Source organism: Mobula birostris, chromosome 10 (genome assembly GCF_030028105.1).
Source record: "Mobula birostris isolate sMobBir1 chromosome 10, sMobBir1.hap1, whole genome shotgun sequence".
Classification (NCBI taxonomy): Eukaryota; Metazoa; Chordata; class Chondrichthyes; order Myliobatiformes; family Myliobatidae; genus Mobula; species Mobula birostris.
Genome location: NC_092379.1, coordinates 120,128,800 through 120,156,055, shown reverse-complemented (window position 1 = coordinate 120,156,055; position 27,256 = coordinate 120,128,800). Strand labels below are relative to the sequence as shown.

General features: G+C 41.0%; 1 protein-coding gene across 4 annotated transcripts in view; it reads right to left on the bottom strand.

The window, feature by feature from the left end:
* The window catches only part of LOC140204286 (neuronal migration protein doublecortin-like), a 184,914-nt gene that overhangs the window by 148,523 nt on the left and 9,135 nt on the right, over window positions 1–27,256 (bottom strand). For all 4 annotated transcript variants that reach the window (XM_072270875.1, XM_072270878.1, XM_072270879.1 and 1 more), the window contains exon 3: window positions 21,998–22,341. In XM_072270875.1, the coding sequence (XP_072126976.1) occupies window positions 21,998–22,341 (344 nt within the window). The remainder of the gene's footprint in view (window positions 1–21,997; window positions 22,342–27,256) is intronic.

Sequence of the window (27,256 nt, the reverse complement as noted above, 5' to 3'; positions counted from 1 at the left end):
GTAAACCTCACCAATGCTGTCAAAGCCTGCTAAAAGTGTGCCAGTAGTTAAAGCCCCCTCCCCCAATGAAACAAAATCCCAAAGGTGGAATCTAAACCTATTTTGTAGGTTATTACACTCAACTCTGCATGAACCTTAGGGCATGATACAGTGGAATCACCATCCAGGCAATAACTCTACGATTACACATACACTTAAATCCTCATTATCCACTGAGTTGCTATCTACAGACCCTTGCACTTGTATGATCAGCCGTTGAAGTCATCTCCATATTTTTCAATCAAGTATATATCTTGTTAAGGAACCAATCGTTGTCTCTATAAGTACTGTAATCAGCTTCAACACCACTTGTGTTAAGTAGTTCCTTCTGTACACTATTGTAAAAAAGTAGTCTTGTTTATGTAGCTGCACCTTGTGATTACAAAACCAATCATTGTTCACAAATTACCAATACTTTCAAAAGTAGTAGTTTATAGTTAATATCATTTCGAGTTAGAGTACGCAATTGTTTTAGTATGTTTATTAATGCCTTGATGTTGTGGGATTTAATTTTGATTATTTGTGGGTTTTACAAATGAAGGAGCCTTAATGGTATGCATATTTTCTTTAATCTGCGGGAAGTCTAATCCCTCAACTCCTGCAGCTAATGATGACTCTGTGCATACACTTAATGTCTATGCTACAAAAACTGGGATTCCTAAACATGCAACTGATTATGAGAGTTCACATGAACAAAAATCAAGGAGATTAAGACTGAAATAATGAGATTTCATTCTCCAGAATCTTCTCATAATGTTAGCTTTTCACTGACTTTTCAGTACTTCCCTGCTTGTTGTCTATTAAATCCACACGTTCAGATTTATGGTCTAAATGCTGTTTATGTGCCACTTGGGGATTAACTGTAAATCACAAAAAGCCCGGGGGAAAATTCACATTTCCTTATTGCCCCCAAATCGCAGAGCAATAAAGTGTGTTAAACCACTTTCAGGGAGCAGCTACTTTTTGGCACAGCTACAAAACCACCACGTACTCTGCACTGCTTTGTAAAACACAAAATATGAAAATATGGCTAAGCAATTAAAATGCCTATTCACAACTGAAGAGGGAGTAACTATGTTGTAAATAACATTCCAGCTAAAAATTATTACTGAAGTTGCTGTGAGGATAATTTCCTTGCTGATCATGTAATTCACTTAGGTACAAACCATCAGCCTTAGCTGACCTAAAAAAAAATGAAAGGTCAGGTTAAAGTACACCAAATATTTAGGTTTTCTGGGTGGGGGGAGGGGAATAGTGGTGAATGTGTGGTGCATCATATTTCTGAATGGCAGTCTTTTCTATTATTAGAGGTCTAAATAGACACACATGGTCATTATATTGATATTTATTTCTGCCATGTTTGTGTTTCATTTTATGGATAATTTAATGTTTTGTAAGCTATGATTTACATAATTCCAACACCGACTCAAGGGTTCAAGGAAAATTTTTTAAATAATTCAATAAAATTTAAATCATAAAAAAAAATCCACTTCAGTAGGAAAAATGTGCAACATTCCAACCCATTAAGCAATTTGTGAAGAAGCATTCCACGCATTAATAAAGGCAATTTTTCTTATAACTAACTTTACTAAAACTGATTTTTAAAATAAATTTTCCCACCTTTTGTTTCTACATTGAAGAGTGTGGAACAGAATGTACTAATGTTGGGATATGCAATGCATGTTCAGCAAACTGAACTCACTGCAACAATCCATTATTTCAATCTGACTGACGGCTGAAGATTTAGTATCAAGCTTTATCTATTTTGTATCTTGTGCATGATTCAAGTAACATTCACGCCTCATAGGTACCAGACTCTAATAACAGAGTATAATGATTTATCTTTGATATTCAATGTTGCGACCAAGACCCCACCATCAATGCCTTGGACAATGCCAATGACCAGGACCTCATTCAGAACTAGGTACATAAATAAGGGGCTACGAGGTCAGAGGTTGCCTATCCTGTAGATAGTCATTTGCTTACATCTCAAAGACTTCCCATTTACAAGCCACGAATATGATGGAATACCATAGCTATGCCTAGATGAGAGCAGCTCCAACAACAACACATCCAGGGCAAAGCAGGCAGCTTCATCGCTTATCTACCATCAGAACTATTTATTCCCTCCACCATTGACATACCACAGTAGCAGTCTCAACGAACCACAAAATGCAATGTTATAGCTCACCTAGGCTACTCTGTCAGCACCTTCCAAACCTGTGACCTTTACCGTGAGGGACAAGAGCTTGGGATGCTCTTGACAAGAGCAGGCACATGGGAACACAACTAGCTGTTACTGGTATATTGAATTTTATGTTAAACACAAAATAATCTGCAGATGCTGGGATCAAAACAACACTCACAACACGCTGGAGGAAATTTTTATGTTGGAAGTTTTTCAATGTTGTGAACGTCAGAGACATTCAATCTGTATAGCAGTTTGGATAGCCTGGAGCATGATAAAGTGGTCATTTGGTTTATAATTGTCCCTTGTACTGAGGTACTGTGACAATTTGCCTTGGACAGTATCCATACAGATCAATTCATTACAACTGTGCACTGCAATAAAACAAGGTAATACAATAACAGAGTGCAGAATAACATGTTTCAGTACAGATAAAGTGCAGTGCAGGTAAACAGTAAGGCACAAGGTCACAATGAGGTAGGTTCTGAGATCAGACGCCCTTCTTTATCATACTAGGGGGCCATTCAATAGTCTTCCAACAGGGGGATGGAAGCTGTTCTGCAGCCTGGTGGTATGAGCTTTCAGGCTTGAGTACCTTCTGTCCAAGGCGGAGACAGGGGGTAGGATGGGACCTTTGACTACGCTTGCTGCTTTACAAATCAGTGAGAAGTGTAGATGGAATCCACGGAGAGGAAGCAATTTCCTTGATGTCCTGAGCTGTTTCCATGACTCTGTAATTTCCTGCCATCATGGACAGAGCAGTTGTCATACCAAGCAATGTTGGATTCAGATAGGAAGCTTTCTATTGTGCATCAATAAAATAAAATGGTGAGGGTCAAACAGGTCATGCCAAATTTGTTCAGCCTTCTGAGGAAGTAGAGTCTGCTGATCTTTCTTGACTATGGTGTCAAAACAGTCATACCAGGACAGGCTACTGGCAATGTTCATTCCTAGTACGTTGAAATTCTCAACTCCCTTGACCTCAGACTTTTGATGTAAGCAGGAGTATGTGCACTGCTCTCCCTTCCTGAAGGCAATGAACAGCCTCTTTTGGTTTGCTGACAGTGAAAGATTTTTGTCATGATACTATGTCATTAGGCTCTCTATCTCCTTCCTGTTCTGTAACTCATTATTATTCGAGATACATCCCACTGCAAACTTACGGATAGGAGTTAGAGCAGAACGTGTCCATGCAGTTGTGGGTCCATAGGAAGTAGAGTATATGACGCTGAGGGTGCAGCCTCGTGTGATATTGTGGGCCAACATTGGGAATAATCACAGTGAAGGTATTGCTGCCTAACCTTACTGATTGCCATTTGATGGGTAGCAAGGTTCAAGGATCCAGTTAGAAATCGGAGCGTTGAGTCCCATGTCAAGGAGTTTGGTGATGAATTTGCTTGGAATTATGGTACTGAAGGCAGAACTGTAGTCAGTAAGCAATGGTGCAACATAGATATCTTCATCATTTAGACGCTCCGCAGACATTCCGGTCAAATGGCACCTGTGTACATTGCTCCCTTGGTTGATACCTTCCAGAAAGCTTATGTCTTTTTTGCTTACTTCTTTTACATCTGGTTTTCACCTTAAATGTGTTTCTGGGACTGTTAGAGTCTGCGATTTACAGTTTTAAGATTGTTTGAATGATCCAGCGCTTTGCTGTCTCCTAGAAGATCCTGGAAAGCGAGTACGTACTCAGACAGCCTCGATACAAAGAAACTTCGAGACAGGGCGTGAGCTGATGTTCGACTCCATTTCACCAGTTAAAGCATCCATTAATTGCTGATTAAAGCATCATGGAAGATTGACACAGCGAGGTGAACACGGAAGGAGAAAGAGAGTTCAGCGTTGACTGCTTTCCCTTTGGTCGCTGCTGGAGAAGGAGTCTGTGAGTGGCCTACAGCTGTGTGCCTCGCTATGGCAGGAGGGTAGGTCTCTGCGCATTCATGTGCTGCCCTTCTCTTTCGATGAATGTCCGTGATATCGTAGGATGGCATCATGGTTCTGCATTTATGGACTGTAGACTTTTCAGACTTATGGTTTTTATACTCTGTGTTTTAAATCACACGTTCCTTTTCTGTTTTGTTGTGCGAGGAGAGGGTGTTTGGGTTGATGTTCTGTTAGATTTTTTGTGTAGGGGAGGGGCTACTTTTTGGGGGTCGACATTCCTGTTCCATTTTATGTTGGGTGGGGGAAGGTTTTGGGGGCTGATGATCGGAATACTGTACTTTTTTGTGCAGGGGGGGTGGGTGGTATGGGTTTGATGTTCCTCTCGGCATGACCTCCACGTTCTTTCTTTGTTTCGTGGCTATCCAGAGAAGACAAATTTCAGAGTTGTATATGGACATGTGCTTTGATAATAAATGAACCTTTGATAAGTGTAGGGCCAGGGAAATAGTGTATGTCACAGATCTGTTTCATAGACCTACAGTACTGTGCCAAAATTCTTAGGCACATATATATAACTAGGGTGTCTAAAAGTTTTGCACAGTTCTGAGTAATTTAATGTAACACAAACAAAAAACAAATTCATTAACATGCGAGTGATGTTAAATCTGGCTCTGACATGGGCCTCTATTGTGGACTGAGAGTAGGAAGGTAGCAGTGAGAGGGGAATCATGGTTGGGAAAAGGGAAAGGAACAGGAAGCACCAAAGAGCCATTCTGTAATAATCAATAAGAAAATTGTTCAGACAAATAAACTCTTCCCAGGCTTCCAGCCAGATACAGGTATTGATTTTAACCTTTGTTTCTGTGACAAACTCTGCCACCTCTATCAGGGATGATGATGATACCCTGATACCTAGGCATGTCTAGTCTGTTGGTGTGTGTGTCTCTCTCATATATTTTTTATATATATGGCTTTCTTCACCAGGCAGTCCCAGAGGCCATTGGCGCAGCCCGGTAGTGTTGTGCCGAAGTCAATCCAATGGCCCTTATGCATGCAATGTTCCACTGCCGCCGATCTCTCCACTCGACTCCGTTGCCTCTCTCCATTTGGGGTCTTGAGCAAGGTTGAAGTCGACAAATACAAGAGTGGAGGACGGGTGGGTGTTCCGCACCATCTACCTGCATTTGACTCGTCTTGCTCTCTCTCTTGCTACCTGCCATTGGAAGAAAGGGCAGGAGTTTTGGGATCTACGTTGTAAGGATTGATCGGCGAGGCTGTGAACTCATTTTGGGGGACATTGAGGGTCATGTTACATGCGCTTCTGGATTCTGGTCACTCTTTTTTTGATGTTTTTGAGTGGCTTGATCGAAGCAGACTGGTGTGCTTCGGCAAAGAATGGCTCTGCCGCCTGCTGAGGGCTAGCAGCAAGGCACTGAACTGAACTAACCTGAATACAACTGGACTCCTCATTTGATGTTTGATATTCCATGTGTTGTTCACTCGGTGTTTGCTGTTTGTGCAATTTGTTCTTTGTATCGCACGTTGGTTGTGTGATGTTTTCTTGTACAGTTTCCACAGTATTTCCTTGTTTCACGCCTACCTGCGGGAGGTTGAATCTCAGAAATGTATTCTTTATACATACTTTGATGCTAAATGTACTTTGAAGGAGGAGGGAGGAGAAGATGGTAGCGCGACGCAGCACACGCGGCTGTTCCGAATGATATCGTATGTGTTAACTAGGGGCCGTGCACAATCCAGATTTGATGGAGGCAGCCGTGAGAAGCACGGAGGAACACCTGGAGAAACTTCTGAAATGCCCGCCTCGCTGCCACTGCTACTGTGTGATCGAGAATCTCCAGAGGGGAAGGCCCCAAATCCTTGCCTTTGCCTACTGCCTGTTGCCGGGGCTGGGGTCGAAGCGCTCGGCAGAGATGGTGCTCGGTGCTCGGTGTCGGAGAGCTGGTCGGAGGCTCGGAGTTTTCGGACGGACTCAGAGTCGGATTGTGGTCGGGTGCTTCCAGGATGCTGCATCGGCAAATTTGCGGTGCTGGAGGTTCACCGTCTGCGTGAGATGATGGGACTTTCGAGAGACTTTGAGACTTCTTACCGTGCCCATGGTCTGTTCTTATCAAATTAAGGTATTGCCTTGCACTGTTGTAACTGTATGTTATAATTATGTGGTTTTTGTCAGTTTTTCAGTCGGTTTGTCTTGTGTTTCTGTGATATCATTCTGGAGAAACATTGTATCATTTCTTAATGCATGCATTACTAAATGACAATAAAAGTGGATTGTGTGTCCTCATAATCTAATCTAATTTTGAGTTTGCAGGGAATGGTACAAGAAACAAAAAAAAATCTAGTGAGCAGTAGTTCTGTGGGCAAAAACTCTTTGTTAATGAGAGAGGTCAGAGGAGAATGGCCAGGCTGGTTCAAACTGACAGGAAGGTGACAGTAACTCAGGTAACCATTCATTGCACCAGTGGTGTGCAGAACAGCATCTCTGAAGATACAACATGTTGAACCTTGAAGTGGTTGGGCTGAAGCAGCAGACCATGACCACACACTCAGTGGCCACTTTATTAGGTACAGAAGGTATCTAATAAAGTGACTACTGAGGGTACGTACACAACCTGACAGAAAGTATTATGTGTACAAACCCTGGTTTCTTTCATTCCCCCACTAATGTGCTTTACACATTTGTTACTGTAGTAAGATGGCCAAGGTACAGATCTTAGAATTCTCAATTCAATAGTTCATACTATTAAATGCGGCAGCAGAGACCTTAGTAATTGTACCGTTCCCTCCCTTTATAGTTTTTAGAAATTGCTGGGCAATTCAATAAAACATTCTTTTCTTGAGTTTTATGTGGAAGAATGTTTTGTACCTTGGATAAGTAGCCCAGCTCTAGTTGCCAACAATCCAAAAAAAGCATTTGCTTAAAAATCTCCCTTTCATGACACACAATCTGCTGAATAGAATGTTATAACGTTCAAACTCTAGCCTAGCGTTTTAATTATCACTTTTGTCCTAGATGTATCACAAAACTGACAGACATTTTCACTGCAATTAGATTAATTACTACTTATCCAAGCTCTTGGTTTTTCTCATTCATTAAGCTGCTATTCTTCTGCTGATGGATTTCTGCTAAAGATTAAGTTGTACCTAAAGTATTCCTTTAATTCTGAATCTAATGCAGATTTAAAAGTTACCTTTTAAAAATACACAGACTATTTCAAAATGGTGTCATCAGATGCAAGAGTGAATTAAGACACTACGGATATCAATCACTGCTCAGTCGAGGACTGATTACAACAGAGAATTGTTCTGCTTTCTTTCTCCCTTCCTTTCCAGTCATGATGAAGCGTCTCAGCCCAAAACATCGACTGTTTATTCCCCTCCATAGAGGCTGCCTGACCTGCTGAGTTCCTTCAGCATCTTGTAGGCGCAGCTCTGGATGTCCAACGTCTGCAGAATCTCGTGTTTAAGAACTGTTCAACGTAACCACTGACAAAGACAATGGCAAGAATCTCAATATATATAATCCTTTCCATAAAAATATGCCTGGCATTTCTCGTTAGGAAAAAAGGTCAGTGGGATACAACCCAGAATGTTCAACTGCTTCCCTTCCTCATCATCCTCAAAACAGGTGCTTCCCACAGCTCCCCCCCCCACCACCAGTGCTGTACATCGAGCCCGTGCCGTGCGCCGAGCCCACGCCGTGCACTCTGCTCACACATGACTCCATGGCCAAACACCCAAGTAATCACATTGTCAAGTTCGCCGATAACACGACAGTGATGGGACTCATCATCAACAACGATGAGCTGCCTTACAGACAGGAGGTGGCAGAGTGTGAGGCCTGGTGCCAGGCAAATAAAATCTTCCTTAATGTCAACAAGGAGATAGTTATCAACTGATCAACTTAAGGAAAACTCACACTACTCACCCCGCCCCCCTTTACACTGGCAACACAGCAGTGGAAACTGCAAGCAGTTTCAAACTCCTGGAAGTGCACATCTCACACAACCTCTCATGGTGCCAGAATACATTCTACACAGCCAAGACAGCTCGCCAACGCTTCTTTCTGAGGAGGCTGAAGAGAGTGGGACTTTGCACATCTATATTCACCTCATTCCACAGATGTGCAGTAGAGAGGATCCCAACAGCTGCATCACTGCGTGGTATGGAAACTCCACTGCGGCAGACGGGAAAGCTCTACAACAGGTAGTCAAAATGGCCCAATGATTCACCAGGACCAGACTACCCATCGTCAAGGACCTAAATACAGAAAGGTGCCAGGAAAGGGTCAGTAACATCATGAAGGATCCCACCCACCCTGCTCATGGACTACCTGCCCCACTCCCATCAGGGAGGAGGCTACGTAGTATACATGTCAGGACCACCAGACTCAAAAACAGTTACTTTCCCCAAACAGCAAGGTTGATCAACTCCTCCACCCACTAATGGGTAAGAAAAGGGAGAAGATCCTGAAGAGAGAATATAGGGAGTTAAGTAGAAATAAAAAGCAGTACCTTCTAGGCAGTAATCTCTGGATTTCTGCCTATGCCATATGCCAGTCAGGGTAAGAATTAGCTGATTTGGCAGACTAATGCATGGCTGATGAACTGGTGCAGGGGGCAGGGATTCAGATTTCTGGATCATTGCAATGTCTGTACAATATGACCTGTACAAAAAGGTCAGGTTACACCTAAAGCAGAGGGGGACCAATATCCTTGCGGGCAGTTTTGCTAGAACTTTTGGAGAGGGTTTAAACTAATTTGGTAGGAGAATGGGAACCAGAGTGATAGGGCTGAGGATGGGGCAGTTGGTATACAACTAGATGCAGTATATGGTCAATGCAGTATTAGGAAGAAGGACAAGCAAATGATAGGGCAGATTTGCTGTCAGTAGGATGAGGTAAAGTGTAAAAGGAGGCCAAAATCTGAAAGTGTGTCAAATACAGGAGTGAAGGTGCTACATTTGAATGCACGCAGTATACGAAAAAAAGGTAAATGATCTTATACCGCAGTTAGAGATTGACAGGTGTGACGTTGTGGGCATCACTGAGTCGTGGCTGAAAGAATATTATAGTTAGGAGCTTAATATGAAGGATGCACATTGTATTGAAATGATAGGCAGGTAGGCAGATGGGGTGGAGTGGTTCTTTGGTAAAAATGAAGTCAGGTCTTTAGAAAGAGGTGACACAAGATCAGAAGGTGTAGACCCCTTGTGGGTAGAGTTAAGAAACTGCAGGGGTAAAATTATCTTGATGGAAGTTACATATAGGCATCTGAACAGTAGCCAGGATGTGGGCTACAAATTACAATGGAGATGGAAAAGGCATGTAAAACCGGAAATGTTACAATGATCATGGGGAATTTCAAATAGCAGGTAGATTGGGAAAATCAGGTTTGCGCTGGATCCCAAGAGAGGGGATTTGTAGAACTCCTCTGAGATGGCTTTTTAGAGCGACTTGTGGTTGACACTTCTAGGGGAACAGCAATTCTAGATTGGGTGTTAAGCAATGAACCAGATTTGATTAGGGAATTAAGTAAAGGAATCCTCGGGAGGCAGTGATCATAATATGATTGAATTCACCCTGCAATATTAGAAGGTGAAGCTAGTATTGGATGTACAACAATCTCATTGTCTTGAAAAATAGATCAGCCATCATGGAATCTTAGCACAGACTCGATAGACTGAATGGCCTAATTCTGCTCCTATATCTTATGGGCTAACTCCACCATTACTTTTTATTACCTGTCAGTCACCTTATGTACGGCCTAGGACCATTTTACGGACACGCAATCAATCTATGTGCATGAGCTGTTTTATGTATTTATATGTATTGTGTTTTTTTCTTATTACTGTGTTCTTTATCTTTTGTTGTTTTGTGCTGCACCAGATCTGGAGTAACAACTATTTTGTTCTCCTTTACACTTGTGTACAGGAAATGTCATTAAACAACCTTAAATGAGAACTTAAACTTAATATGATACCTCAGAACTTACATTCATAGAGCACCTCTAATACAGCAAAATATCCCATGCACAGCCATTGGTAAAGACATTTTTTCATAAATTCACATAAGAAAAGCTGAGACAACTAAACATATATATTTTAAAAGAAGGATCTAAGAGGATAATAGAATGGTAAAAAGATGTAGAGAAGAAATTCCAAAGCTTAGCACTATTGCAGCTAAAACCACAACCACCAGTGGTGCACAGTGTAAAGCAAATGATGAAGCAGCCAGAGGAGCTTGGATGATCAGAAGCTCTATGGCATGATCAGAAGCTCTGTGGGATTACCAAGCCAGGGAGGGCTGAAACCACATTGGATAGGTTTCAAGCAAATGTGAAAATGTTAACATTTAGCTTAGGTAGCAGGAAACGTCAATCAGCAGATACAGGGTGACAAGTGAACAGAACAGTTGATGTCAGGAAATGAACTGCTAGCTTTGAATGACCTCAAGTAAACAAAGAGTAAGACAGGTCAAGTGCTGCCACAACAATAACATTACACTCATCAGCAAGACCAAGGAATTGATTGTGGACTTCACGAAGGGAGAGAGAATACACCCATTCTCATTGAGGAGTCTTTGGTGGAAAATGAAAGTTCCTCAGTATCAACACCTCAGAGGTTCTATCCTAGGGCCAATACGTTGATGCACTCACAAAGGCGGCACACCAGTGGCTATCATTCATTCGGAGTTTGAGGAGACCTGGTCATCAGACACTCCAGCAGATTCCACAGTGAAGCAATCTGCCTGGTTGCATCACTCCCTTGGGAAGAACTTCGGGATTGTGAGAGGTTGTAGTGGGACGTAGACTCAGCCAGCACCATCATGGGCCCAAGCCCCCAAGAACATCTTCAACAGGAGGTGCTTAAGAAGGCTGCTGTCACTACCTGGGACATGCCCACTTCACATTACTACCATCAGTGAGAAAGTACAGGAGCATGAAGACCCACACTAAACATTTTAGGAATGGCTTCTTCCCCTTCGCCACCAGATTTCTGAATGATCCATGTACAGTAGTCCATTTTTAATTGAAACTTGTAGTAATTTTCCTGGTCCAGTTTAGCCAATTTTTTTCATAAGCCACTGTAAGTGATGTTATCGAAGCCTCAGAAACTAGTTTTAGGCCTAGGTTTTTCATTCCCAAGTTGAATTTTAAATTCTACCATGCTGATCCCCCCCCTCATTTAATTGCCAGGAAATCTGTTACTTGTCACATTACACATTAGCAGATGAAGTACAGCCAGCTCTCCAGTTGGTTCTTCAATATATTGGTTGGTTCTAAGAATCCATACTGAATATCAAGGCTACTTCTATCATGTTGATTTGTACTGTCTATACAATGATACAGTATAGTCACTCATTATTACTGCAGTACCTTTGATACCATCTCCCGTTACTTACACTTTGTTTTGGCGTATAGCAACTGTTAGACTGTCTATATGCTACTCCAGTCAATGACTTCTTCTTCTTATTTCTTATCTCCATCCAAGCTCTCATGATTGGAGACAGCATCATCCCACACCATTATGGTGTGCTCATTTTTAACAGAGCAACTAGACAACGGGGTGACCCATTGGGGCACCCTTTGAGAGAAGGGTAGTGCAGTCTGATGTGACCAAAATGAACATTAAATTTCCCTGAATGCTATTGGTATTGCTTTGCTTTGGAAACTGAAGTAGAAAACCTCAGTTTATTAAAGAATGACGCGTAGCAAAGCAAATATAGCTGCTCCTCATTTAACAAAGGACACTTTTGATGGCATTATTTCTGGTTTATCTGCCACCCTTGTGCCTCTCGTTCTCATTCTGGAGACGTGCAGCCCTTTCATCCCCCGTCTCTTCAACTCATCTGCTGTTTGTTGTCTCTGATCCTGAAGATGTGCATGCCTCTCCTCTTCTGTTTCTTCTTCTCTCATCTTTTTTTGTCCTGACTCTTTGATCCTGGAGTTGTGCGGCCCTGGCCTTATCCGATTCTTGTTCTCTCCCTCTCCTTGCCACTTCCCAACGGCGTTTGGCATCATCTCTTGACCATAATGTCCCCCTTCCCTTTCCATGCAGCATAATCAGGCTGACTTTTTTTTTAACCCAAATGCTGGATAGAAGATACGAAGCAGTAACACTAAAGGATGCTGATTATTCTTGATGATGTGGTTGGCGCTCTCCTAAATGGACGTGATATAGTCACTGCTGTCTTTTGACTGGAGCAAGGGATTTTATGGGTGTCTCAAAGTATGTCATTACAACAAGATTTAATTATCTCTTATTGATGGGTGGCAGTTAGATCTGTCCCAATCCTGCATATGCTGTTGGTGGTCTTTAGCAGAATGTGACCCCGCGAAATAGAGCTGCCCTGCCCTTTTGCTCCGGTAGGTGTCGCTGCTGAGACTGGCCGTGCGCATGCGTCGGGCTGTCGCGTCCCGATTTCCATGATGGCCAATCGGGTCTCAGGTTAAAAGGGAGCCTGTTTATTTTGGCGAATGAGCAATTTTATACACATATATAACCCTGAACTTCGCCTGCATTCTGTAAGTTAGTGCATTTTAATTCAATTTAGCCAAAAAAAGTGCCACTGTAATGCACCGTTTGTGGTAATTGGAGGTCACAAACAGACAAACAGACAGACAGAGCATGAGAGTTTTAGTAGTATATAGATCCCACTTCTTTTTACTTTCTACCTATCCACCTGAAATGCTACATACTCCTGAATAGTCAATTCACAGTCATGCAACAAGTTTGGCCTTCATATTATATCCATTGACTTCTATATGTGCAAAATAAACTTAAATTAGTGAGATAGCATGTTCCATGGATGATGAGACAGTGGTATTATCGTATCAAAATTCACAGTGCTGGAGCTTTCTTCTTAAAACTGTTGTTCTTTTGAGGGAGTGGTAATGCAGATTCGAAGAAGGAGTGGAAGTCCACATTCACAACCGAATGCATCAGCTTAAAAGGAACCCTGATAAGGCATTTGATTGGGTACAAGGTGGAGAGAACTGGAGATGGAGCTCATGCCCAAGATCAACTTGGGAAGGGCAGGAGGCAAGTAAGTTAAAAAATGAGATGAGATGTGGGGTGCATGGTTTGAGGGGGCCTCAACCTCAATCTGGTGGTCTTAGGGCAAAGTAAGGCTTAGGAGGCAGGATGGTTATCAGAAGTAACAGTAGCAGCCAAATCAGATCATAGTGACAAATAAGTGAATTTGTACTTTTTATTAATGGAGAGGAGATGAAATAGGCTTAGCCTGAATATCAAGTCTACTTTACTGGGACTTAATGGAGTGGAAATGAGGCCTGTACTGAGGGATCAGTCAGGATTCTAGTTTGGCCAGTGCATGTCAGTAAGCTCAGGCATGAAGAATGGATTCAAAAGGTAGTTTCAGTCACAGAGCAGAAAAGAGGAGATCAAAGAAAGAGGGGCATAAGTGTACCAACATCACCTGCTTAGGTTTCCTTACCTTGCACATCCACGATTGCTATGCCTGTGCCATTTCCACAGCTTTCCTGTCTTTCATGTTTTACATCACGATTTTGTTTGAAAGAATGCTTGTTCCTTTCCCAAGGCCAATTAGATAAGCGTTTTCCAAAAGTGATCCCATTTGGCAAAGAATAAACTGAAGGCAAGTAAAATGTGTTTCATTCCACATATGGGCATTTCAGAATTTATATCCATCGACCAGGTTCACGACTCTCATATTTATCCCTATTTGATGAAATGCTGGGAACATATCTCCCTCTAATGACCTATCTCACAAAAATAGAGCAAAATGAAATGGGCAGTTACTACTTTCATCTCTGGCTATGCCTTCAGAAATGAGAAATTGGAAAAAAAAATCCTATAATGTTCATTTATTGCTGAGATGAGCCAGACAATTTAACCAAGAGCTTATCTACAGTATCCTATGAGAAGCAAAGCACTGAGTCTGTCTTCCATTAATCATCAATCATTAATCTATCTCAATGTTAATAATAATCATTTAAAATTAATTAGAGGAGGGTTGCAGGAGCATCAGAGAATTAGAGTTTAAAGCAGCACTTGGGGATCTATCAGCTATATTATCTAAAACAACATTCAAGATTTTTTGTATCAAGGCGTAATGGAAAACTATACACTGTGGCTTTTCAAAGCTCCTGCTACTTCAAAAGTATAAGATGCCCTTTTATCTCCAACCTGATATCAAAGTTGGAAGTATCATTGATAGCAACGTGATAAGATGAATAGAGAAAGCAAGTGACTTCATGAATCACGAGAATTCAATTTAACTCTGATATGCAAAGAGACATTGATGGATTCTGCAATTAAACACATCTTCCATCACTTGTGCCTTGGTGGGGTGGGGAGAAAGCGGTTAAATAAAAGTCCTCAACTATTCTTGCACCAACAGAAAAAGTGCATTAAAGGCGGTGTATTACAAAAATCCACTTGTTATTTCATAAATATTGGAGCCCTCTTGTTATTCCTCATAAGGCTGGTGTTTAGAGTGGCATTGCTTGAATAATAAATGCCAGCTAAGGAATTCCACACTTTTTTCCCCCAAATACTGCCATTGGACCTCATGTTCAATTCAATAGACAGTTAAAGCTTCACCGTGATTCCATATCCCCAAATAAAAGAGAAGCTGTCAACTCTCTCAAACCAGCTTTGAGGTGTTAAAGTCCTAAAGGGATTTCAACTCCCAAACCTCTCAGTCAGAGGGTTGTCAACAAGGAGAACTGATCAAGGAACATGGTAATGTCTCGTGACACCGCATCCCAAATTTCTTTCATTGTAATGTTCTGAGGCTCTAATTCCATGAGATGAGCCATGGAGTCTTGGCTCAAAGTATTGAAATTAACTTCCTGCAATTCTTGTGGTTCTCCTATGTGCATGTGTTTTAGGAAAGGTGTCTTACACCAGTGCCTGCTTCTTCAGAGGCATTCAATTACTTATTTAGAACCGAAATCTAAGTTCTATACTGAAAATCAAAAACTACATTTCCCACCAAGGGACATTACAAAGAGGTTATCAGTAGCAGGAACCACTAGTTGTTTAGTTAAACTGATTACAATGTCATAAATCCAACTGTATTAGAACGAAGGAATATCTCCCACTTTAAAGGCAAGACTGAATGAGATACTGAGGCATCTCTTAGATGTGAGTGAGGAGGAAGATGCTACAATATGCACTCTTATCCTTGCCAAGCATCATGGGGCATGATTTTAAAAGAATAGTTTAACTTTATCACCATTCTCCACACACCAAATGCAAATTCATTTATCTATCTTTCTTCCAATAATGAGATAGTCAGTGCAGTAACAGAATTTGTTCCACCGCATCACCGAACACACTATATGCAATTGAATATGAAACAAACTCATTTCTGCTGGACCATCTAAACCATGGTTATTCCCATTTACAACAGTCAAAGTAACAATACAGATACAGGTCCAGCCTACCTTACCAATGCTTGATCTAGGTACAGCCCATACATACATACAAACAAGCATTTGGGACAAGCAATTGGTTGGAGGGGTGGAAATACATACCAAAGGAGGTGTAAGGCACCTTTCCCTCTGCCAGCCTGCAGGTCACCCTTGGGCAAGGTATAGCACCTGCTTAGCCCCCCAATCAGGGTAACGCCACACCATGGGAACACGTGATGGATGGTTGTCCGAGCAGCTGGTGCATATCACAGGTTCTGGTTATGCGACCATTGACATATGGCAGGAAACCTCTGAAGAGTATTGACAATGGCTGGGGTCACCCATCTTGTAAAGACACTGCCCAGAAGAAGGCAATGGCAAACCACTTCTGTAGAAAAATTTAACCAAGAACAATCATGGTCATGGATCATGATCGCCTACATCAGACGACACAGCTGATGATAATGATGTGGATTTGCTGAATGCTCTAGAGCTGCTGGCATCTTCCGCCACTTGGGAACTTGGTTCGTGGCCACATATCTGACTAGAAAATGATTCAGGTTACAAACAATTCAACGAACCAGCCATAATCTGGGCACTAATTCTCATCCACTCCAGTCACAAAATGATTGCAAACACATTGTATTGAATTTACTATGAAGTTTTCAGAATAACTTGCACTTTAAGTTTTTTCACACGCCCTGTAAATAAGTGAAATAACCTACACACAAGTATGAAACTAACTTGGCAGGGGATGTACATGTGAATGGCTAACAAAGTAAGAAAGCATGCCAATTCTGTATCCCTTGCAGAGATCCCAGGTGCACTTGCTCAGACTCTGCAATTCTAATTTACTGCAGAGTACTCATAGAAACTGGTGAATATGTGATTTAAACAGCCATTTTGTAAGTTTTGGAAATACTTACAGAGACCCCTCCTCCCATCCCCCCCATTTCTAACAAGGACTTGTATATACAAGTATGCAAAAAGCTAATTAATATCAAAGTTAAAATATAGATGCAGCAAAAGATTATCAATCCACATAATTTGGAATTATTCAGTATTCAGATTCTACTGTATCTACATGCTTAAAAATAGTCACCATTCTTAACAGTGCATGTTTTTAAATATAATAGATGCAATTCTAAATACTATTTGTATGCAATACTGTGCTTTCCATTCAAACATATTGCACTGTACACAAACCATTTTAAAATCATTTATTGCATTTACCCAAATACAGTATATGAGGATCCATAGTACCAATTCAAGATAGAAACTGGGTCCCGTCTGTTATGTGCAAATAGTGTGTAAAAAAGATTTTACTGGGGTCAAATCAAGTCAGTGATAATTTCTTGGAGAAAATTGGACACATCAGGGAACTGAACCAGGTACTTCCAAGAGCGATTCACCTCAGAAAGTCTATCTTTTGTCTAATGACATCACTAGTTACACGTCACATACATTTCCTTGTTGACTGGGAGAAAGGCTTTTGTGTGCCTTCTCTTTCCTTCACTGATCATCACAATGTTCAGGTCGTTGTGGATCAATGGAAATATTTTCCTAATGGTGAACATAATGTTTCCGGGAAGCATGCAGACAGCCTTCATCCTGAGGGAGAATGACCCAGCAGACGTTTCTCACAGCCTGCACTGCTCCAAGCCACAGACCCAGTGGCACTAGTGCTACTCTTTACTTCCTCAACTCCTCACCTCCTCCCCTCCTCTCCCACAAACTCAAGCAGCCTGATTTTATTGCTGGTTGTGGCATTGACTATTCAGCCTCAATGACAAGATGGTAGTGTGTTGCTACAATGAGATCCACACAAGCTCTAGAAGGATTGTAAAAATGCCACTGGTCTTCTGAAAACATAGAAGAGTACAGCACAGTACAGACCCTTTGGCCCACGATTATGTTGACCTGCTGTATATATACCTACTCCATGATCAATCTAATCTTTCCCTTCTACACAACCAATAACTTCCCATTTTTCTTTCATCTATGCCTGCGTCAGTCCAGGGATACCCTGTCATACCTGCGGTTAGCTGTAGATATTTTGCTCCTGCATGCAGTATGCCACACCATTCAGTCAAATGAAGACAATAGATGATGCTGAGGAATAGCAGCAGCAGCAGCTATGGGATATAAAGAGCAGAGTGAATAAGGTTGGAAGTAAGAGGGGCAGGAGGATCAGGAAAGGGAGGTCCCACCTGCACACCACCAGCTCCTGCTCTCAGTAAAACAGAGGAAAGCAGCATGGGCAATGAGAGACACCTTGATAGCGAGAGGCATTTCCCAAGGAATATGTTGAACGCTAGACTCCAGTTCAGACAAAGCGACCATCTCAATACTCAATATTAAATACCAATATAAATCGCCAGTAGTCAGGCAAGAGCACTCAGATATTTACATAATAATTAGTCATATCTTTCTTGGCAGCACCACCCGCAATGATCATCGTGCATTAATGAATGAATCTCTGATCCACTTACTGAAATGACTTGATGTAACTGTTTACAAGTGTAAGGAAAGAGTTTAATATCATTCCTCCCTGATATATGCTAAAATAAAATGTAGGTCTGTAGACAAAATGGTGTTAGCTTGGAGTGTGATTGTTTTGAGAAAGTACAAGAAAACCAGTCCACAGCAATGTTTTGAGAAAATCAATGGAAGTACAAGTCAGTAGCTATGATATAATAGTGGTGAAAAACATGTCTGTCTGGACTAAAGGTCGTAAAAAATGGGAGGGGCGGGGGTGGGGGGATGCAGCTGGTACCGCCAAGGGATGGGAACGTACTAGTGTAAGGGGTTTTGAAGGGTTTGAAAAGGGGAACTTTCTTTGTGGAGGAGGAGGAGTTTGGTCTTAGGCTAGCTCACAACTGGTGCCAGTGTTAAGATAGGGAACAGTACTTTGAGTCAAAGTTAGAGTTGGAGAAAGGAAACAGGCTGTGTGAAAGGTTGCTGGGTCTATGGCTCCCCTCCAACATTGCAGAGATCAGCCTGTTTAATACATGACAAGTATTATTTTGATTTCTGTACTGCTACTACTATAGACATTTGTTTTACTTTCTCTATTGTATTTGAGCTACTTCTAATGAAGTGTTTTCTTGTGATTTAACACTTGTGGAGTGTCTCTTTTGTCTGCTGATGCACATCAAAATACCCTGAACTGGATAAGAACACATAACAAATTTTAAAATAGTTTTTTTTTTCGTTACAACAGGGTGTACAGCTTGTGAGAACATGAAACCCATTTCTCTTTTGCTCAGTTGAATGGGTTCCTGTTGTGTCCCGGGATTATTCCAATGGTGTCGCAGTACATAGAACCTCCATCTCCAGAATTTCCCTCTCCAATGAGAAATCCAGGTCTCTCACTAGGGTCTTGTGTAGCCTTAGTCTCCACCATGTATGCCTTAATATACAGTATGTCGCTGATGTTTGGTTCACAAGGAAAACAATCCTTTAGTTACCAATTCCCTTCTCCGACACTAGTGCATCAAAGTGCTGGCAAATTCACTGAGGTTGTGGTCCCATCAGGACCCATGTATGTCCTTTTATAATGCATGCTTTTGATTCCAGACTACCAGTGTGCTGTTTCTAACATATTTCTGGTCAATGTTCCCATCTTCTGCATTGACCCACACCACCAGTTTCACGAGCAGTTATTACCCTTCAACCATCAGGCCCTTGAACCAGAGTGGATAACTTTATTATGAATTGTTCCCACAGCCCCTGGACTCACTCTTAAGGACTCTTCATCTCATGTCCTTGACATTTATTGTATAATGATTTATTATTATTATTTTCTCTCTTCTGTATTTGCAGTTTGTTTTCCCTTGCACGTTGGTTGTTTGTCTGTCCTGCTGGGTGTGATCTTTCATTGATTCTATTGTATTTCTTGGATATATTGTGTATGTCCACAAGAAAACAAATCTTGGGGTTGTATATGGTGACATATGTGTACTTTTATAATAAATTTACTTTGAACTTTGATCTGTCTATATGATAGTACAACACAGAGTATTGCTTAGCCCACCATGTAAAGAATGAAATCTAATATCTAAGCATTGGTAATTTGGATTGAAGTAATTCAGAGTGGAGTTCTTTAACTTTATATCCATTGATGATGCTGCATTACTGCCAAAGCATCCACAAACATCTCACACATAGGTGAGAAATCAGGCATGATAAACTGTGACACCTACCTATCACTTCTCCTTAAACTCAAGCAGTCTGAGTTTTACTTCCGATTCTGGCACTGTCTGTTCTTCGTCAAGACTAGTGACAAACACAATTTCATTGCATACAGTTCTTTCACATCATTTCATAGTAAGTATAGTATTGCAGAACATCTCTTCTAATGGTCGTTTGTCTCATTTAGACACATTTCTAAGAAATAGCCAACATTAATACTATGCTGCAAATTAAATCAAGCCATATTATTGAAATAAGGAAGGGAAAATGACATACCTGATACTTTTGATGAAGTTCTCAGTTTCCTTGTTGCTCATGTCATTATTAACCTACTATTTTCCAGGAAATGGCACAGCCAGTGAGGCTAATCAACTATTTTTAATATTAGATAACAAATGTGGAGTGGACCACATGTAATGGACAAAACTGATTTTTGCATGGTGCTGAACTGTCATTTTACGCATAACACTACAGGAGATGTCTATTTCATGCAGGTGAAAGTAAATCACAGGAGACTCAAATTTGGCCGAAGTCTTCAAGATGGATTGTAAGGTCAGAATAGCTGCAGTCGAGACCATAACTATTTTTAGAATATGTCCCAGTTTGAAAAACATGGGGAATGCTTACCTTCAAGCTGATGAGTGATTTTTGCGCCAAACAGTTTTATGTTTCAAACAGAGATGTCCACCTGCTATACAGGGGCTTTGTTATCTGTCTTCAACAGTATGAGATGACCCATTCTACTGCAAAGCTCATGTATCCTTCTTAATGCACTTGTTATCTTGAAGCTGCACACATCTGAATATAAACCCAAGGACAAATCTGCACAGCTCTACTTAAAGTCATTCTATTTTGGGAGATGTGGTAATGAACAGTACATCTTAATCATGTCATTAGTAATTTCACTTGATACCAAGATGGATCAACCCATTTTAAGTAGATGTCTGAGTTTAACTGCTACTCCAAACATCATCTCTAAACATATGTGAGAACAGTTGGGAGATTTGCAAAATGAATCAGAGGAGATGGCAAATCATAAACACAGCGAGATTCTGCAGATGCTTCCCTCCATAGATGCTGCCTGACTTTTTGAGTTCCTTCACCATTTTGTACATATTGCTTGGAAAAGAGTGCATTGTCCCAAGCTAAAACACCATCAATACATAACACTTGGGCAAGGTTTCAGAAATGGAAGGAGGGGCTTATTGTCATTATTAGTTTCAAATGAAATCTATCAAAATTAAAAAGCAAAACAAAGAACATGTGGCAAGATTAATAAGTCCTCAGAGATGGCCTTCACCTGTGATGTTATCTTCTCCATTGGTAGAGAATTCCTTTATTGTTATATCTGGTGATTGCTGTGGCAGTCCTCAATAAACTCTTAAATACAAGTACTAGCCATCACATGGATCTTTAACCTCTTTCCTCCAGTATAGTTGGCCACTTGTTTCACATTTTATCAACTCAACCTTGTTATAAAAAGTGGTGCACATTTTTACCATATGTTCTTCCTTGCACCTTTAAAAGACTGAGGCATGTTCATGCATCAGATGATCTATCAATAATTCAAATCCTTCTGCTGATCCACTACCACTATCAAGTGCATCTTTGGTTAAAGATTTTAAAGAGATTAGTGTTATTTTTCACACCTACATGAAAATAGCGAAACCATATAGTGAAATGCAACATTTGTGTTATCGCTTGCAATGTGCTGGGGGAAGCCCGCAAACATCCAGCACCGACATAAAATGTCCATAAATCACTAACACTAAACATATGTTTTTGGAATAAGAGAGGAAGTCCAAGCAGTCATGGGGAGAACATACAAACTCTTTACAGATAGTGGTGGGAACTGAACTGTGATCATTGGCACTGTAAAATGATTGCGCTGCCCATTACCCAAACATGCTTTCAAATTATGCTAACGATCATTATGATACTCCAAACAAATAAAGCTCTAAACTCATTTTATTACCAAGAATAACACTGGGTAACTATAATAGGACTTTGAAGATTTGCACCTAGATGATGACTCGTAGTAAAATGCTTATTTTAATAGTGTCCAGGTTTTAACGACATTTTTTTTACAAGTTGTTTCAAAAACAAACTTGCCTCACAGAATATCAGAAATTTGAGATAATGGAAAATTTAGAGCATCAGTTATTTAAGTACAATGCAGATTTCAACTGACAAACTATTCACAGTAGTACAGGACTACATGCACAGATTTCATGGCTCACCTCGCAGCTGAGAGAACAGCAAAACTCACCTGTTTGCCATCCAATGTGTATAGTTTCTTCACTACCCCCGTCTCCAACTTAATGGCCTCAGTGATGTCGGTAAGGACTTGCTCGAAGGAGTGTGCAGTTTTCTTGTTGAGCAGGACTCTGACAGCTTTCCGCGGCTTGACTCCACTCCGTATAACAGTCACCAGCTTAGGGCGGACAAAATCCTTGGTTTCTTTGACTTCAGTCATGTGCTTGGCACTGGCCAGAGACTGAGGCACCTTCTGGGTACCACAGGCTTTGACATTCACAGACCAATTGGGATTCACATTCTTAGTGTAATCCACTTTTTTAAAGATGTCATGTGATGAGCAAACATAGCTCTCCCCTAAAGAGAAGAGAAAGAAAATACAGGGTATAATTTGACACTGAAAGAAAGACAGAAAGGGATGCTTTCACTTTTTTTAGTATTGGTGTTCAGTTTAGATATCTGATATGAATATTCTGGATGTTTACTAAGGCCAAACAGTCAATATAGCTGTATATAAATTAACCTAGCAGCCAGCAATACACTGAATGAATTAGATGAATTCCAAAAAGTGACAAATCCACAAATGCCTTAAATATCAGTGATAGAAATAGTTTTGTAGTAGATATACCTTCTTATAGGGGTAACACAGATTAAGGACATAACCTGTAAGTGATTACTGCCAGAAGGGACAGTAGCTGGCATATAATTAGCAATACCTCAATCTACAAGAGAAATAAGTACTGGTAGTTTGAATTGTAAATTGTAATAGAAAATTAAATTTCTTGATCAATCTTTCCATTACCCTATCAAAATCAAGTCAACCCAACGTACATATAAATCAAAGTTAACCCATTAAGGAAAAAGAATCTGGCATCCTTTGAGGAAGAATCTGCAACTTTTCGAAAGTTACTTTTATTTATTTTGAAATAACTTTCCTGTGATTTGCAGTTTGGAGATCGTGTGGGTGTTTCAGCACTCTGCATTCTCCAAGAGGATTCTGGGAGGCAGAGGGAGCATGAGTGAACCTCGTGGCGAGATTTTGACTCCATTATACCGACTAAAGCTTCCGTTGTTTGTCAATTAAAGCGACGAGGGAAAATGAAACATTGGACCAGCGCCAGCTACCTGCCTTTTGATCATTGGTGGGATCGCTCTCCTGCTGGATAGGGGACACTGCCTTTTGATCATTGGTGGGATCGCTCTCCTTCTGGACAGGGGACACTGCCTTTTGATCATTGGTGGGATCGCTCTGCTGCTGGATAGGGGAGTCTGCCTTTTGATCATTGGTCGAATCGCTCTCCTAGCGGACAGGACAGACTGCCTTTTGATCATTGGTGGGATCGCTCTCCTGCTGGATAGGGGACACTGCCTTTTGATCATTGGTGGGATCGCTCTCCTGCTGGATAGGGGACACTGCTTTTTGATCATTGGTGGGATCGCTCTCCTTCTGGATAGGGGACACTGCCTTTTGATCATTGGTGGGATCGCTCTGCTGCTGGATAGGGGACACTGCCTTTTGATCATTGGTGGGATCGCTCTGCTGCTGGACAGGGGACACTGCCTTTTGATCATTGGTGGGATCGCTCTCCTGCTGGATAGGGGACACTGCCTTTTGATCATTGGTGGGATCGCTCTGCTGCTGGATAGTGGACACTGCCTTTTGATCATTGGTGGGATCGCTCTGCTGCTGGATAGGGGACACTGCTTTTTGATCATTGGTGGGATCGCTCTGCTGCTGGATAGTGGACACTGCCTTTTGATCATTGGTGGGATCGCTCTCCTGCTGGATAGTGGACACTGCCTTTTGATCATTGGTGGGATCGCTCTGCTGCTGGATAGTGGACACTGCCTTTTGATCATTGGTGGGATCGCTCTGCTGCTGGATAGGGGACACTGCTTTTTGATCATTGGTGGGATCGCTCTGCTGCTGGATAGTGGACACTGCCTTTTGATCATTGGTGGGATCGCTCTCCTGCTGGATAGTGGACACTGCCTTTTGATCATTGGTGGGATCGCTCTGCTGCTGCATAGGGAACACTGCCTTTTGATCATTGGTGGGATCGCTCTCCTGCTGGATAGGGGACACTGCCTTTTGATCATTGGTGGGATCGCTCTCCTGCTGGATAGGGGACACTGCCTTTTGATCGCGGGTGGGATCTCTCTGCTGCAGGGGAGGGAAGCCTGCATGGCCTGCTGCTATGCCCAGAGAATGTTACCCAGGTTTTCTGCATTTTGAATTTGGATTTGGACCATAGACTTTTTTCAGTCTTAAAGGTTTTTTTAATATTGTGTTTTTCATGTAATCTTTCTCGTTTTTTATGTGTGGAGGAGAGGGATGGGGGGAGGGTCAATGTGTCTATTTAATTTTTGTTCTTTTTTTGTGCGTGAAGGGGGGAATGTGGGGGGCGGGAGATTGGTGATCACATTGCTGTTCTTTTCTTTCTTGATTTCCTGGCTATCTGGAGCAGAATTTCAGAGTTGGATACTTTGAATATATTTGAATAAAATGAACCTTCGAATACATTTAATCAGGACCCATGCAACACATGGGGAGAAATGTACATTGCTCACTTTGTCAATTTGCTGAATTAATTGTAATTCTAGAGAAGCCCTCCACACGCTAGTCAGTACCTTGTACATAGGATCTACGTAAATTCCAAGGACTAGAACTTTTGAAGCACACAGTAGGCCAATATTCCTTTTCAGAGTAGGAGAGATAGGGGAAAAAAAACAGTATGTTATGAATGGCTTCAATATTCACATTGATATGCTTCAGATTCTTAATTGCTTCTCATTTTGCTTTTGATCCCAGTTGAGGCTTTGAATAAAAATTCTTATGTAATTCTTTACTTAATAACTAAACTGAAAACTCATGTGTGTCTATTTTCATTCAATTAATTAATAACATTTGATTTAAAGTTATCTTCTTCTTGTCTTTTGGGGGTGGTAACAGCAGAATATTGTTATCACTTTCTCAAAATACGGATAAAAAACTAAAAGAGCAGAATAACTTAATTGGCAAATGCATGGCAATTCACATCTTTTGGGAAAATGAGTTCAATTTCAACTTTATTGTCAATCAACCATCTACATGTACATCACCAAACAAAACAACATTCCAATGGACCAATGTGTAGAACACAGTACATATAAATTACACACAACACAAAGTAATTTAACACAATTAACAAATAAGGTGTATTTATGATACATGTTAAAAAGTAAAGCATATAATGCTACTGGCGTTTCATATGTGGTGAAATCTGGGTGGTGGCAGAGAGTTCAGTCATGTCACTGTCTGCAGGGAGGAAGCCGACTCCCATCCTAACAGTCCGTGTCCTAATGCTACAGTACCTCCTGCCTGATGGTAGGGGCTCAAAGAGATTGTTGGCAGATGTGAGGGATCATTGACAATGCTAAGGACCTTGTTATCAGCAAAATGATGTACTTTTTAAATAAATAATAATAAATCAACACGACTAGCTGAATCAAGTATCTCAGCTGAAAGGTCATTTATAACTCTTTATTAACTTTGGCTCTTCAGAAAGATCGTGAATATATAAAAAGGAAACATATTCTGGGGGTGGGACAGAGACAGTCTGGCAATATATTCTAAAGTTATTCCATTGCTATTTATATTTTTCCTCCTCTGTTTTCAAGTACCATCTTGGGGCTAGCCACCTACCTTCTCAGTCACGGCCATGCTTGAGCCTATGTAGAAGTTTGTATTAGAATTAGAAAGTACTGTATCACATCCAAACCCAATTGTGTTCTGATCCAGGCCCATAACAATGCAATTTCCAACAGCTAACAGCCAACAGGAGTTCCAATTTTCCCTCACTTCTCTTCCTTCCCTGACTGGATCAAGGCTAATTTAAGGAGCTTTACCATCCTACCTGCTCAGATCAGTTGATATGGAATACTGGATTAAATTTTTAACTTTCTGCTCAATAGAGACTGGTAATGGACGTATCCATTGAGCCATCAAAGAGGTGGGGAAGAATGGTGTTGTTTACTCCTGTTCAAAACCCTAATCAATACAATTTAGCAACACTATGTCCACTTTGATCACTAAAATGGTTGGCTTTTTTTTTTTGTTCTGATTGCCTTCTTTCTTGGAACAACCAGGCATGATTTATGCATCCTTATGAATGCTGCTTATATAATGTGATACAGCTGCATGTATGTTTCCCATATATATGGCATAAACTTGACTTCGGAAATCACAATTAAACTCAACCTTCTCTGCACATCCATGAAGTCAACAGTAGAGCTGAAGAACCACAGACATGCCTGATCTGTTTGTCCTCCCAGGCCACAGACATTGTGACCAACTATAATGGATACCCACTACCACAAGAAGCTGAGCACCACTAATTAAAATGCAGGGAGGGGAAAATCAAACTTGGGAACGTATTTTAAAAATTTGCAAACTCATTTGCATTTCCTCACCTTAACTGATGCCTGACAGAAAATCATTCTAATGCCGATGTGAACTGTTAAAATGCATCAGTCTTGTTCAGCAAAAGTAAAATGATATTACGAGGGTCAGCCAACAAGGGAAGTTCGCTAATGAAAAGACAAGTCTTTGCAGGCAATTGAGTCTAAGCACTTTACAGCTTCCAGTATTAAATGTTGAACAAAGCCTATAAAATTAATTCTGTCTCCAAAGGAAATAAATTCATAATGAGCTGACTACAAAGTGAATTGCTGTCACATAAATAAGCAAATACTAAATAAAAGCCAAACCAATAAGTGTAGAACGTAGGCCAGACGGCATTAAATGGATGCTCACAAAGCTATCAGCTCTACCCATACTGTGCTCTCTGCTTTGCTTTAAATTCAGTAAATAGAAACAGATAGGAGAGGTTCACTAATTTTCCATAATCTCTCTTCTTCTTGAAATCTCAATTTGGCCATGCCTGTTTATTCGTTTACATTCAAACTTCCACATTACGAGAGTGACAGATTTGACAGCGTTCATATACAGTGTTCCCATGTTAAACGAGAGCAAAGGCCAAGAAATCAAATCACTTAACAGTTTATTTCAGGGCATATGATTCAAAATAAAACTCAAAAAAGCGAAATATGATACCAACTATTCCTGATTCATTTCACATAGTTCCAGGCATACACTCAGAGCCTTCCCAGCTTGAGTCTAGCTTGCAATTCTGATACAGTTTTAGCATTAGACATCTATCAAACAATGTCACCTCCACAACTGGAAAACCAGCCCCTATACTGCTAAGAGCCACCACTGTCAAGCACTGCC